Genomic DNA, 16192 nt, shown 5'->3' with positions numbered 1-16192 from the left:
TTCAATGTACCGTAGAGTATTCACTTGATACTTTCTTTACCAGAGATTGACAAATATGAACTGTTTGATTTGAAGTAGAACAGTCAGCGATTTCAAACATGCACAGTTTCTGAAACATCAAAACTGGGAAAAAGACCTCATCTTGATGATGAAGCAGCTTCTGGAGCACTGTGTGATCTCAATGAGGAAGAGAGTCAGGATGGAGAAGCATGCACATGGTCAAGGATTTTTAAAGAAGCGCATGAGTTTGATGAGAACCATCAGGAAATCACCAACACTGCTTCACAGACTAGGCAGCCTGAAAAGACAAGGTTGCAGAGATGTAAGTTACTGTTCTTCCTTTCTAGTAATGTTTATTCTAGTTGTTTTTATGTTTTATACACTGTTAGGTCATTAAACATATTATTTGATATTGGACAATACTGACGATTGTCTGGGCAAAAGTGTAGTATACCTAGGGGGGATAATATGGGGTACAGGGGGAGGTACCCAAGGGAATAATGTACTAATATGGGCCATAGTAATAAATAAGGTGGTTAACCCGTATCATGTAAGGGACCACAAGTAGTTAGCAATAATGTAATATGCCCATGGTATTAGATAGATGGTATTTAGGGAACCATGGTAATGACCCATGGTATTGTTTGTATGAGGCCTATATAGATGCTAGAGACTCCCCATTGAGAGATGTCAAGGATTATTGTATGAACAGGCGTATGGCTTGTGGAGTGTTCTCCTTCCTTAAGGAGTGAATGAATGGTGTTGCCCTACCTTAAGGGTTTGATATTAATAAAGTGAAGCATTTTATATTGTAGATAGAAATAATATGAAATGCTTCATTTTATTAATATCAAACCCTTAAGGTAGGGCAACACCATACATTCACTCCTTAAGGAAGGAGAACACTCCACAAGCCATACGCCTGTTCATACAATAATCCTTGACATCTCTCAATGGGGAGTCTCTAGCGTCTATATAGGCCTCATACATACAATACCATGGGTCATTACCGTGGTTCTCTCAATACCATCTATCTAATACGATGGGCTTATTACATTATTGCTAACTACTTGTGGTCCCTTACATGATACGGTTAACCACCTTATTTATAACTATGGCCCATCCCATTATTACATTATTCCCTTGGGTGCCTCCCTCTGTACCCCATATTATCCCCTGTAGGTATACTACAAAAAGGCGCAACTATGTGCTTCAATCATGACATGCACTCGTTGGAGATTCAATTGTTGTTAGTCAGTGTGCTCATATTGAATTCTAACCTTCACTTTATAGCATTTGGTTTGTATCTCTTCTATGTCCATAATTGGCAGTTGGAACTTTATTGAATTCTAACCTTCACTTTATAGCAGTGTTGATAATATCGGTATCGGGAAAATATCGGCGAGGGTCCGGAAAATATCTTATCGGAAATATCGGCGAAAATATCGGCAAGCATAAAAAATGCATAATATATTCATTTTTTTTCAGATTTCTAAACATATAAAGCAATAACAACATGAACTAAACACATTGGCACATAAATATGAAGAAAACACTGATATATATGATGTCAAATAGAAATGATACATCAAACTTCAAAGGCGATACCAAATCCTGCTGATCCCTGATAGTGATAAATTGATAATTGTCCAATCAAGGACTCAAACAAAAATTAAAATAACATCACACATCCTGCTGATCCCTGATAGTGATAATTGTCCAATCAAGGACTCAAACAAAACAACATCACATATATAAAACTTTAAAAGTATTTCATCATCATGAGTTATAAACTTATATGTAGCAAAAGTTGCAAAACAAATAAAACTAGCAGCTATCTATCTGAGACCATTGGCCTCTCCCTAGCAGCTTTCTTTCTGTCTTGTTCAGCAATTGCTTCACGAGCTTTTTGTATAACCTCTGCACTAGAAACCATACAAGGCATGACATCTGCATCATATGCAGAGAGTTTAGCCAGATGGTATTTCAATCGTGTAATCCCTCCTGACATCTTGGTCCCACACAAGTTGCATGATATATATGCCTGATTTGCCCCACCAACAGCCTCCCCATACTCCCAAAATGGGTCCAAAGCTTTTGGCATATTTGACATTTGTAGTGAACTAATTCAAACCTAGGGCACAAAAAAAACAAAAAATTGGCATTAAATGAGTATAACTATACAGTGCCCAGCAAACACTCAAGAAACTATTTTAATTTTTAAAGCAACATCTTCATGTTCAGAATTTAAACAACAAAAGCAAGCATAAAAAATGCATAATATATTCATTTTTTTCAGATTTTTAAACATATAAAGCAATAACAACATGAAATAAACACATTGGCACATAAATATGAAGAAAACACTGATATATATGATGTCAAATAGAAATGATATATCAAAGGCGATACCAAATCGTGCTAATCCCTGATAATTGTCCATTCAAGGACTCAAATGTGGAGAACCAATACAAAATAACATCACATATAATAATAAAAGTATCTCATCATCATGAGTTACATGTAGCATAACAAATAAAACTAGCAGCTATCTATCTACTGCCCTCTCCCCCTTTTACGGGAAAACATGATGGGCTGTTTGTCAGGCCTGCCCCTAGTAGTAGAAGGCCCTGACACTGCCTCTGCACCTAATGTCAAATAATGAGTGATAGGCATGGAGCTATGCTCTCCTATATCTATAGCAGATGGTGTTGATGCTGATGCTCCCGCAGTGTCCTCCTCCAGCTCCTCCTGCTCCTCCTCTAAGTGCTGCTGCTCCTCTGACTCCGAGTCCTCCTCTTGCTGCCCCTGCTCTAATGGATCATCTGCCACTGGCTCCTCCAACCATGAAGGTGACTCCTCCAATATGGGCTCCTGAGACTCCACCCTCCACGGAGACAATACATCAATATTGTCTAAGGAAATGGCATCTGGATCCACTGGTGATTCTATTTGCCTCACTCGAAGTCGGATGTTGTAATGCACATACACCAAATCGTTGAGGCGTGCGAACTCCAACCTGTAAGAGTGTCAAAAAAAGTAATGAGTCTTGACTCTTGACACTTGAAGGTCATAAATTAAAAATTAAAAATTACAATAAGTGTAATTGCTCAACTGAAGGCTTGAGTTCAAAGTTATACCTGTTGCGCTTTTTGGCGTGTATTTTCTCAAATACACTCCAATTGCGCTCACACCCTGAAGAGCTACATGTTTGACTCAAGATTCGTATAGCCAAATTTTGCAAATTTGGTACCCTTGCACCATAGCTTCGCCACCAAAGATCTACAACAAAATAATGAAATAAAAAATTCAAAAACTTAAAAGTTAAAAGTTAAAACATAATTAAATTCAAATTTCTAATTTCTAATGAGTGATGACTTGTCACTTACGTGGCATGAAGAGGTCCCTTCCCTTAATGGCATCATCAAAGCCAAATAGGCCAACACAATCCTGATAACTATGTATCTCGCGGATGATTTTGCGACGAAGCTCAGAATCAGGTACCATCCTCTCAATACAGGAATGGAGCCCTTCCATCACCTCGCCATCAAAACGAAATTTGCATTTGTATGCAAATGCAGGGTTGAGGAAGAGTGCTGCTGCATGAATGGGTCGATGAAGCATCCCTGTCCACCGACTATCGATCACATCCCATAACATCATCTGCCTATTAAGGCCAGCAGAACCCTTGTCTGCATAATAGGAACGAATGGCCTCCTTGGCCCTATCCATGCCCTCATACAAATAAGGCATTGCAGGCTTCTCTCCATCCACCAATCTAAGAACCTTTACTATAGGTTCGCTAACTGCACATGCTTCTTGTACTCCACGCCAAAATGTCTCAGAGTACACCATTTTTTCAATGGCTCTCCCATCAGGTCTCCTGCTGTATCTACAACCACGCCAATCATCAGACACAAACATTTGCTTCAACTCGAACTGACATCGAAGCAAAGACTGGAGAGTAATAAAGGTTGTGGCAAAACGTGTGATGGCAGGACGCCGCAACTCCTTGTTTTTAGTGTACCTCCTCATAAGGCTAAGAACAAAAGCATGGTTATAAATAAACTTGGGGATGCTCCTAGCCATATCAACTGCCTCCTTGATGAAGGAGAGTTTCCCCATATCCTCAAGCAACAAATCAAGACAATGCGCTGCACATGGAGTCCAGAACAATGTGGGATGCCTCTCCATAAGCATTCTGCCGGCAGACACATAATTAGCTGCATTGTCTGTTACGACTTGCACCACATTCTGCACACCAAACTCCTGAATGAACCCATCTAACAACTCACATATCGTTGCTGCATCTTTGATATGTTCTGATGCATCCAACGATTTAATAAACATGGTACCTTTAGGACAATGTACCAAGAAATTTAGAAGGGTCCTACCCTTCCTATCTGTCCAACCATCAGACATCACTGTGCATCCAGTGACTTCCCATGTCTGTTTCAACTCCGCCAATCTAGAGTTGATGCCCTGTTTTTCTGCTTGAAGAATTGGCCCCCGCAACTCCTCATATGTGGCACTTTTGTACCCTGGGCCCACAACAACAATAGCATCACACATTGGTTGCCAAAATGGATTGGTTTTTGTGATGCTAAGAGGTAAGTCACTCCAAAAAATACACCTCCCCATGACTCTATCTGCTTCTTCCTTCTCCTTTTTTTTATAAAGCGATTTTATGCCAGGTTGTGCTCCAGCTCCTGTTCGTGGAACAAAAAATGATGACCTCGCATTCACACTAGCAGTAGCGCTAGCATGTGATGGTGTGCCAGTTGTGGAGCCCCTCCCACTAGGGCCAGTAGGGTCACTACCCTGAACATCAAAATCAGGAGAAGATATCCCAAAAGATCTACCTGCACGTTCAGCTTTGTTTCTTTCCGCCTCTTCCTTCTTTCTGTCCTTTTCTTCAATTGCCTCAAGAGCTTTTCGTATAAGCTCCGGACTAGAAACTTTACAAATGCCAACATCATGTCCAGGGAGTCTAGCAAGATGGTATTTCAGTCGTGTAACCCCACCTGTCATCTTGTCCCCACACAATTTGCATGAAAGATATGCACGATTTGTCCCACCATTAGGGATCCCATACTCCCAAAATGGGTCCAAGTTTTTTGGCATATTTGTATTTTGTAGTGGGCTAACTCAAAAGGAAACCTACAACACCAAAAAAAATTTGGAATTAGTAACTTAATAACTTAATAAGTAATACGAATTTACGAAATTCCATGGGTGCAGGTCTCAATATCAAATCCTCATTCTTCAAAGACAAATGGACTAAACTTTAACAAAGTTCTACAATCTGCAATCTTCACACAAAGGACCCTAGTCAAGCTATGTAGAAAAGAGTCAAAAGACATTAAAATCATAAAATATAAATGTATTCAATAACAGCGTTAGAGGACTGCGATTTGGCTGCTACAGGCAGTGTATACATTGAGGATAATAAAAGCATTTATATTTATGCTTCTAATGTTGGCTTATATGCTATCTTCTGAGGATAAGCAACTGTTGGGAAAGATTTCAATATGGTAGAGTGGGAGGGCAACTGTTGTGAAAGATTTCAATATGGTAGAGTGGGAAGGCAACTTTCCTAATCTCAGGCCAAAACATGGGATTATGCTCCATCTATTCTTCTAATATTGGTTCACTAACAATCTTTCTGAGGCTAAATGAGTGTTGAGAGGGGATTTTAATAAGGTAGACAAGTAATTGTAGGAGGTGAAATAAGAGTTGATGTAAAATAAAATCAACACATCAAGTTTTTAATGTGAATTGCAGCCATAAACATCATGATATTGGAGGCTGCTTTACATGGTCCAATACAAGAAGGCATCAGGAAAGAGTACTGGCAAAACATGACGTGTTAACTTTTAAGCCCCCAAAAAAGGATTAGTGTTTTCAAGAACTGAGAACAGATTTGTTGATGTTGGGTTGGATGCTACAGGGTTTGACCAAATTCTGTTGGTTACATGCATGTTGAGACTCATGACAGTGTGACAGTAACCTCATAAGGCAGTTACCTTTGACGGTGACTTTGGCGTTGTGTTGGTGACTTGAAGGCATGATTGTGTTCATGGCAAGAGTCCTTGATGAAGGATTATGTCAGTGACCTGTGAACTGGGTAGCAACCTTCTATAACAAGATCTTGATGAAAGTAATTAATGGCAGCATGACAGCAGTAATCTTGACATAGTGACCTGATGACTGTAATGAATCTGAATCATGATAGTTGTTGTGACATGACAGTGACCTTGTTATTACCATACAGACAGTGATCTTGCTAACAGTAACCTTGATATGTTTGGAGTCTGGACAGTATAGCAGATATATCTGAATGCAAAGGACCCTTTTACATGTGCAGAGAAACCTTATGGTTGTGTGGTATATAGATAAACCCTATGGCTGTGAGGATTATGGTAGTATAATAGTATTAACTTGAGAGTGGTAGTAGCGTTTTTGCGTATGGTAACAAACAACAAAATGTGACTAAGCAACCCTTTTGTGCAAGCGTTGAACCACATTTAATTTAGTCACCACAAACGATGCCCTCAATTGGAAATCACATAGATCAAAATTCTGTCACAAATGAAGACTGTGACTTCGAACTAACATTTCAATACAATATTACAAAACAATTATATCATCCCATTCGTCAAAACTTTGGTCACTTGGAAGTTTGGAACGAGGTTCGATATGTATGCAATTTGCTACGGAATAGTGCGACTGCCAGAACTACAGATCCACTGCAATTAAACCCTCCGCAGCCAAAGTATTAACGCTGGGGCATACGCATACCTGTAGGCTGTAAAGTTGTAAACCGGAACCCTCCGCAGCCAAAACCCTCCGCAGCGTCTCCAGGCTCCAGCTCTCACGAAACGGCGAAACAGAAATGGCTCATTTAGGGCCTAAACCCATTTTATAAAGGCTGCCGGCGATTTTTATGGTCGTCTCGCGATATTTGTTAAAATATCGCCGAAATTTCGTACATATCGCGATAAATTCGAAATGAGAAAATATCGCGCTATATTCCAGCCGAAATTTCGTTTCCATGAAAATCGCGCGATATTTATGATTTTCGCCGAAATATCGGCGATATTATCAACACTGCTTTATAGCATCTGGTTTGTATCTCTTCTATGTCCATAATTGGCAGTTGGAACTTTTAGTAAGATTTCGAGAGTTTTCTTCCTTAGTACCTAAGTCACATGACACACGGAAATCCAGTAACGAGTTTCTAATGTGGGACTTGTAGATTCCTTGAAACACAACACAGGGGGATGTGTGTGTGTGTATGATTTTATATTATAAAATTTATAGAGATAAAATATAGACAAAGATGTAAATTTCTTGAATGTTTAGAAAATATAGCTACATTTTTTGTTTTCTTTTCGAAATAGGCTGAGCCTAGGTCGGGGCCAACCTGTAATACTCCTTTGAAGAAAATTTGCCTCAAAAAATATTAAAAGGAAATAGCACAATTTCATACAAGAAATATCAGCACAAATGAAATTGCAGTTATAAAACCTAGAAATGCTGCAACTCAAAAATACACACGAGAAATAGTAGCAAACTCAGCTTTATTTTATTTACTGCAGCAAGATTACATGCCAATACAAAAACAATCAATAGCTCCTGCTAAATTGCATGTCGAGTTGGAAAATAGCTGAGCTAATGGCCTCCAAAATAACTGCAACAATATTGATCTTGGCCTCCCAAAACTGTAACTGGAACCAATAGATGCACCTGTGAATTTTGAATGAATTCACTAAGGGATTGGTAGAGATGGGTTTCCGTCTAATGTCACCAAGGTACCCAAGGGATTTCGTCCTGGGTACAATGAACCAAGGTACCCAAGGGCTTTCGTCTTGGGCACAATGAACCTGTGATGACAATTTCCCCAAATCTTCACAAATGACAGATGATTAACTCTTGATGTCCCAAAAGGCTTGCTGCCCCCCTTTTTAAAGAATTGACAAATCTTGCTTCAACCTTCTTAGAAGCATTTTTATTTTATTATTTTATTTCCATTCTAGAAGATTCTCCCTTTTATTTTATTTAAGCTTCTCCCTTTTTATTTTATTTAAGTGACTCTTTTTATTTTATTTTATTCAAGTCACTTTTATTCCCAGAAAATGATTAATCTGCCTTTACGATTTCTCAGGCCACTGAAAGTCACTTTTCATCATTCCATCGTGTAGATCTTTTCATCATGGTTCTAACGAGCTATTACACTAGTGACTAATGTGTTTCTCCAAATAATCCACTCCAAATAACACCTTTAGCGTATTTAATTAAAATATGCTTGATAATAACCCTGTTTTACATGTTTTACAAGATTATTGGAATGCAACGAAACCAAGAACGATCTATGCGGAATTGACTGTGATGATGAAATATAGCAAGCGAACCCTGTCAGACCCAATAAAACTCCTCCAAACCCCTTCGGGACCACCAATGACTAAATCTTTGCTCCTATGACCTAGCTGACACAAACCTTGGAAATCCACCCTATACGTATCGTAAGGGAGACCAAAAATGGCGATATTACAATTCCTCTGCCTTTGAGATTGCTTGTCCATAAGTAATCCACATCTATCATCTATACACCAATACTGGAACACCATATGAACCATTGTGTCACATCATGCCTTTGTGCCACCCAATCATGAATGGATCCCTTAATACCTGGATCCCAAACAAACCTCTGACTCATCCTGCCACCAATAGATCCACCTGGATCCCAATGCCACCTTGGCCATCCATCATTACCCATGTCCCATGGCTCCAACTGTATTTTGTCCTTGGCTATGGATGTTGCTCCATAAATTATCCACTTAGTAGGATACCAACTCATCACTTCTCTCCAATCCATCCCCTGGCATGGACCTTGTGCATAAGTGCCCATGCAAGAGTCAATCTCACCATGCTAATGTTGGACTAGTGCAACTGCAATGCTGATGAGCTGTCGACCTATATCCCATTGCCAACTGGAGCATCTAGTAATCCCGATGTCTAAAGTCCTCTACTAAACTATGCCCTTGACTAAAACTACATCTTCAAGTCTAACCCATTCCATAGGGTACCGACTCAAGGCTCTCGCCATTCAACCTTGTGGGAAGGATCGAATGCATGAACACTTGTACATGGAACAAGTCCATTATGCCAATACTGCACCATGCTCAACTCATGTTGCTCCACTTCGTCAACTAATAAGATCCATCTAGAAAACTTTGCTCCTCTCTCCAATGTATAGAGGTGGGCTAATAGTGCTACTAGCCCTGTCTATGTATTCTTGAAGAGGGTTGCTCTAAAACTCCATAATATGCTCCCTTGGTTGCCCAGTTAGGGATGTTAGCTATTCTGCAATGCTAGATTACTCGGTTACTGACTTGGCACACAGAACTCCAAGCTCCTCAAGTTTATTTATCTACTGCAAGATGGTGCCTCAGAGTGTCTGAGTCTTGTTCTTCATCACCATAAGATCGGTCATGAAATGCTCAATCTTCTCTTGGTGACTATCATATGGAAGTCATGTAGCTCTGTTGGATGCCTTTGCATCTACTTGCACCTCATCTACTTGTAGTTCCGAGTAACTTGAGCCTTCGACGAGCTCTCCAGAGCTGACTCATAACGAATAGTATGTATATCATATTCATGTTCATGCACCTCTGAGTGCTCTTCTCCTTGGCCTTCTTCACACATGGGAACAATTTGTTGGTCACTAGGAGTTTCATTTATCTCCTCCTTATGCTGACCATTTTCAGCCATCAAACATGGATGCATAGGTGAACTGTTGTCAACATCTTCACATGATTGCTCATGCCCTTCAAGGGTATTCTCATGAAAATCAATGGACTCAACTATAGTAGAAGAACCCATCTCATTCTCATCAGAATTATCAGAAGGAATCCCCTCTTGTTCTACCCTTGTCATCTCTACCATTTTACCCGAGCATGAGTGATTAGGCTCCCAAGGTCCCTTGCAGCTAAAGCAAAGATTTTTCCTCCTTAATTCATTGTTGCTGCTTGTTTCAACGTTTTCATAGGAAGCATCCTTGTTTTCAGCAACGCCACTCAAGATATTAGATGAACAAATTTGCTCCTTCCTCTTGTGGTGCTTACTCTTATTGGAATTTCTTGTAACTTGCATCCTCTTTAGTTCTTCCTTTATCATTTTCCTTCTGAACAGTCTCATGTTCTGCTCAACCAACCTTTTTGCTAGTTCATAAGAAACAAGTAATACAATCTGTTCCTCCCTCCAAATGGCCAACAACTTGGATTGCAACTACTTGCAAATGGCATCTTGACTACCCATAATTGAAGACGAAATAGTTTGCATGTTTGTTTTGACAATGTTCGGATGATGTTGCTTAGTGTTGGAAAAGAAGCATTGGAACATTTGAGGAATTAAATCATTGCACTCTAGATCAAGCGTGATGGCATAGGATTTGAGTCCGGTCACGATTTCCAAAATCTTGAGCCTCTTTCCTTGGGTAGGATCCACAATGTTATCCAGCCCCTAAAATCTTTCTATTATGAGCTGGAAAACTTTTCTCGTAATGTTATCACTAAGACATGACACAACTGTTAGTCTTACCCCTTCACAGGGGTGCTCCAAGAACTTGTGTTGTAGCAAAGGCAAACATTGATGGTTTTAGGGCCCAAATTGAACTCCTCCAAGCTGATTGGTTCATGCTAGAAAGATGTGAGTCTAATTTCTCCAATTTAAGAACGACATCCACTATGATCTTTGTGATCTTCATGTCTGACCCAAGTGCAAAGAGCAATTTTCCTATCTCCTGTTCTTTCTTCATATCACTTGGGTGCTCCAGCTCTATAATAGGATGGATTCCTCTTGAGAAGGGTTTGCTGTTCTGCCTTTTCCTCTGGTCTGTAAAAGCATTGCAGTCCAAAGAACCACCTATTGTACTAAACTGTTGCTACCTTCTTTCTAAGTTATGGATGGCATTTGTGAGGCCTTCTAAGGCTTGTTTCCGTCTATCATCCATGAGCCAATAAATTTCCAGATTTTCAAATTTCACGTTTATAAATTATTCTCTATTCAAGAAAATATTAACTCTTTCCTCAAAAATTGGATATGAGGGTCTCATGTTCAAAAACATTCAAACACCAATCACCCTCTATAATGACATATATTAACCCAAATAATGTCTGCTTCAAAACAATGCAAGTTGGTCCAAGATTTCCACATATGGGTTGGTTCATTACTCTTATTTGGTTTATTTTCAACTTCACATATTCTAAGGTTGGCCTTCTCATTAAATCCAATACTCTAATGTGTGCTAGGTCCTTTGTGGTGGCGTACCGCAGGCTCAATTCAATCAATTTACCAATTTTGTTGGAACATAAGACCACTGTAGGTTTGGTGCAATCTCTTTATGCAGCCTGTGGTGTTAATAGGAGCCCTGACCTAAATTAGGGCTACTATTCGTCTTTGGCCTTACTCCAAATGCAATTCGTCCCAAACAAATCTAACTGCAATATATTGAACCTCCTTTATTTCGCATAGGGTTTCTAAGGCAATTTCGGCTTATTATATGTCTGCCTCCGGAAATAGTGAATTCAGTCCCTTTGCAACTTGATAATTGCCAACTAGAAAGGTGGTTGTCTGCCCATTTGCTTCCCGTGCTTGATTTTCCAACAATCTCTACCTCTCACTATTAGAATTTGGCCCTTGTTATCCTGATCAATTTGCTATGGGGAAGTTAGTTCGACCTAGCAAATCGACTATTCCCTACCAAAATCGAACGAACACAACCCACAAACTAGCCCCCATTAACTCGACTTTACTAAAATTAGGGAAATTTGGCCAAACAAAGAATATGACCTCAACATAATAACAATTTCGGCTCCCACGACCTCACCAACCTAACACTCACAACATTTCAAACTCAATGTCTGTAATATTCCTAAATAGAATTGACAGTAACTAACAAAAGCATGTAACTTGAACCAACACACAAAATAGAAATTACACACGCATGTAACCAATCACATAATTAGCAACACCAATTTTACTTCTTTTATTAAAAATTTGGGCACAAGAGTACAATATTAATGAGGAGAAATGAACCTGGGCTTTTAACAACAAGCTAAAGCAAAACCCAAGTGGTAGAATGATTGTTCCAACTCCAAGAAAGATGCCCAAAAAATTTTGCGCCCACCTTGAAAATCTTTGCCATTGCAGCAAGATAGAAATGAGGTTTTCTGCCACTCCAATGCTTGGAATCCTTTAAAAATACAGCTGGTGCCTCCACTAAGTTTCCCCATAGGACCCAAAAAGGAATTGGTCACACACCTCACCACTGGAAAACCCACAAAAAGTGCAAGTTTCCAGTCTAACTGGATGAACACACTGCTTCGAAATGAGAAACTGCTACTTCACCAATCTTCCAGAAAGGCTCCCAAAATTGCCTGCAAATTTCCCACAAAATCTCCCTTAATTCCTCCAGCCACCAAGCCCCAAAATATGTTGCTCCTTTGCCCACACGTGTGCCTCTGCTAGAAAAATGCGCAGGCCCTAAAATACAAATGTTTGGCCCAAAAGTCTCCCTCACTGAATGACCAACAAATCACCCCAAAACTCCTGCAAATGATAGTCCAAGTCAACCCTGAAATTCTCGGCAAAAGAGCTACCCCACAGATGGTCCCCTCAATTGGCGCAAATTCTCCTCTAGCGGCCCTACGCTGCACATAAGTGGAAGCAGTCTCCTTTCCCCAACTCTAGAATGACTTTCAAGGTAAGAAGTGACTACCCTAGGGTGGCACTCTAAGTCCACTGAAGTAAGAGCTGAGATCTCCGCTTAGAAATTTCCTTATGCTAAGCAGTACCTGTTCACCTAGCTGAGCAACTCAAGCAAATGATTGTGTTCAGATGTAAAATTGTCAAATGCTCCAAACAATGGCCCTCACCTCCTATTTAAGTTTGCTGCCTCATTTTCCCCTTGGTGGGGCCCAAACTCCACTAGCTCGAATTTTTCCTCCATTCTCTTTCTCTCCCAAGTGTGTACTCCTCCAAGGGGTGCGTATGCTTTGTGGGTAGTCCCCACCCCCACAAAAAAAATATTTTTTCTCCTCCTAAGTCAAACTACCCAAAATGCATGCTAATGCCAAAATTGTATCAAAATTGGTGAGCCTCCTTAATACTTCAAAATTACCTTTGTGATGATCTTTCACCATGAAATCTTCCTGTAAGTATCAGCATCCTGCATGCAAATTGACACATCTACCACAAATATCCATTGTCAAGGGTCTCTATCTTTTTCCGACTTTCATCAGAGTCTTCACATCCTTTCATGAGATCTTCTAGTCAAATCTTCTTAGACTTCGAATGTTGAATGCCTTCTACCTTTGTTGCATATTATCATGATCTCTTCCTATATTTTCACACATTATTCCCAGTAGCTTCCAATCATAGTTCCTTTATTGTAGTCAACTTCCTCATGATTCATATGAGAACATGTTATGTTGATTTTATCTAGTGCGACTTATGCTTTGCTGCAGTCTTTCAGAGGAGGAGATCCTTTCTTCTCTTCATCTTCCTTTCGATCATCCAGACTTCCTGTAGCAACTTCATTCGAAAGGACTTTATCCTTCAGACCTGCTTTTCTGTTGCGTCATCTTACCATCATCCTTTGAATCCCACGAGTTGGAATTCCTGATGAAAACCTTTGCTTCCTTTCTAGATCGGTGAATCCTTTGATGAGAATTCCATCAGCGAAAATTGAGGATGTTTCATATCCTCACTCGACAAATGTTTTCTTTATGATGATCCTAGTCGATGATGACCTCTGCTTCTTTCTATAAGTATCAATGAGGTTTCCTAAGAGCTTCTTATTCTTTGTAAACAATTTATTCCAAACATACTTTCTGTTTCCATGTCATGAGCTCTTACTGCTAATGCTTCTATCACGATGCTATTTTCTAATCTGATGCATTCTATCTTATTTACACTGCATCCTATCTATAACTTACAAGTGAAAGGTACCTTCTAGTGAAGAAGATCATCTCAGTCATAGTAGAGATCTTTTACTTCTTCATTCTTAAGTTTCTTTGACTCAGGCTCTTTCACTTCTTCAGTAATGTGGGATTCTTCCCTATTCCTCTTGTCCTTACTACATTTAGGACAATCTCTTCTATAGTGCCCAAGTTCTTGACATCCATAACATCTTACTTTATCCATGTTCCTCTTTTTCTTTTGAGGACCGAACTTTCCAAATTTCCCTTTTCTTCTTGTCATAACAGCATATGCTTGATTCTGCTCATTTGGTCCAACATCAATCTTTGCCTTCAATCTGGTTTCTTTGATCTTATAGAGTGACCATAGATCTTGAAATGGAGTAGTCTCTTTCTTCCCATATAAACTTGAAGTGAAGTTACCCCATTCTTCTGGTAGTGCATTTAGTACCACTGTGGTCATCTCTCTATTAGACATAACTTCTCCTAGTTGTACTTGATCTCGAATTTCTGATTTCCTCATGAAGTATGAGGCTATTCCATCTTCCTTGGATATCTTTAGTTTGTAGAGTTCTTTCCTTAATGAGATTACTTCTCCTGTAGTACTTACATAAAACAACTCTACTAGTTTGTCATATATAGCTTTTGCGGTCTCCAACTTTGATACATATGGAATTAGAGTCTTTTATAGATTCTATAAGAATCCTTTGGGCTGTCACTTCTCTCTTCATGTATCTAGCATGTGCTTGAGTATCTTCCTTTGGAGGTTGGGTTACCTATCCCTTGATGTGATCCATGACCTCATTCTCAATAAGATTTAGGTTTGTCCTTTTCTTCCATGAAAGGTAATTTACATTCCCAACCAATTTATTGCTTTCCTTGCAAAAAGACATTTTGATATTATCAGATATAGTCATAGACTTACTTGAGTGATTGATGCTTACTTCTTAATATTGATGTTGATAAAGGATCTTCTTCTTGAGTGATTGATGAGAGAGAGCTTGATTCACGATCCTTCTTGAATGTTCTAGTCTTCTTTCTTGAAAAGTTTCCACTCTTTTGATGATGATCTCTGAAGTGCTTCTAGGGTTAAGGTCTTTTCTTCCTGCTTCCTTCTTGAAGATAATTTCAAGACTCTTGCTTGGAGTATTCTTCGATCTAGGGTTTCGATTTTATGAAGATCTAGATCTCTTGCTTGGTGTTCTTTGTCTTGCTTTGATCTTTCTTTGAAGTTCGATTCTCGTGTGTCTACTTACTTTCACTGCCCCTTGTTGTCTTCAACACCTAAGCTCTGATACCATGTTGAGAAATCTAGGGCATTCAAAGTTAAGAATTTCTCTTCTTGATCATTTCTTGTGATGTACTTTTACTTCTTAACTTATATTCTTCTCTTTGTTAGCTTATTAATGTGTTCTTCTCACCAAGACAATTACCAATATGCACAATAAAAGACAAGTGACATAGTATGTATGCTTCTCAGCCAAGGCCAAAACCTCTCACCTCATGAGAGGAAAACCCTATCAAAATTCTTCTTCTAGATCTTCAATTGATAAGTTCCAAGGCCATGACATAGACCCGACTCTAGTATCCTCTCAAGAACCTTGTCACTAACTTTGATGCTTTGCCTATTGCATTCCTTATCTTTCTTCTAGATCTAGAACTGCTCTCCTCGGCTCCTTCTAGAGAAACTCGGTCTCTATCCTTCTTACTACTCCTTCTCGACTTCCCCTAGAGAATCTTGGTCTCTAGATCTTCACTGGTTTCCTCTAGAGAAACTCGGTCTCTAGATCTTTACTTCGACCTCTTAGAAGAATCCTTTGTTACATGCCCCAGAAGAAAACCTTCTTCGCACTGCCCAGAAGATACCCTTCTTCGCACTGCCCCAAAAGAAACTTCTTCATTGCTCCAGAAGAATCCTAACTTATCTGATCCAGAAAGACCCTTCTTCGTTTTCTAGAAGAAACCCTTTCACTGCCCTTCCTTCACACTTCTTTTCTGCCTTTTCTTCGCACTTCTTCTTCACCTTTACTTCACACTTTTCTTCACCGTATTCAGGTCGTGTTGGTTGCTTAGAATGGAGGTCGAGTTCTTCTATTTATACACTTCTTCACTTGGTCTTTAAGCCAACTTGACAACTGGAGTTAGGCTGACTTTATCTAGCAGTTTCTTCATCGTTTGTAGGCCGACTTGAAGAGGATAGATGACAAGTT

At 39.5% G+C, this 16192-nt stretch overlaps 2 protein-coding genes across 2 annotated transcripts in view; one reads left to right on the top strand and one right to left on the bottom strand.

The window, feature by feature from the left end:
- Positions 1-16192, top strand: part of LOC149174890 (kinetochore protein) — a 210134-nt gene that overhangs the window by 86633 nt on the left and 107309 nt on the right. The window contains exon 6 of the mRNA XM_089421002.1: positions 79-322. Coding sequence (XP_089277128.1) covers positions 79-322 — 244 coding nt within the window. The remainder of the gene's footprint in view (positions 1-78; positions 323-16192) is intronic.
- Positions 1531-9948, bottom strand: LOC149174891 (uncharacterized). The gene is made up of 3 exons (XM_089423854.1): positions 9601-9948; positions 3141-3316; positions 1531-3019 (listed from the first exon to the last, which is right to left on the bottom strand). Exons 1-3 carry the CDS (start codon positions 9946-9948, stop codon positions 2557-2559), a joined length of 987 nt encoding a protein of 328 aa, XP_089279980.1. The 3' UTR covers positions 1531-2556.

This window comes from Pinus tabuliformis, chromosome 4_1 (genome assembly GCF_031772625.1).
Source record: "Pinus tabuliformis cultivar Carrire ecotype Pingquan chromosome 4_1, CPIR1, whole genome shotgun sequence".
NCBI classification, from domain to species: domain Eukaryota; kingdom Viridiplantae; phylum Streptophyta; class Pinopsida; order Pinales; family Pinaceae; genus Pinus; species Pinus tabuliformis.
This window is presented reverse-complemented; position numbering and strand designations above follow the sequence as displayed.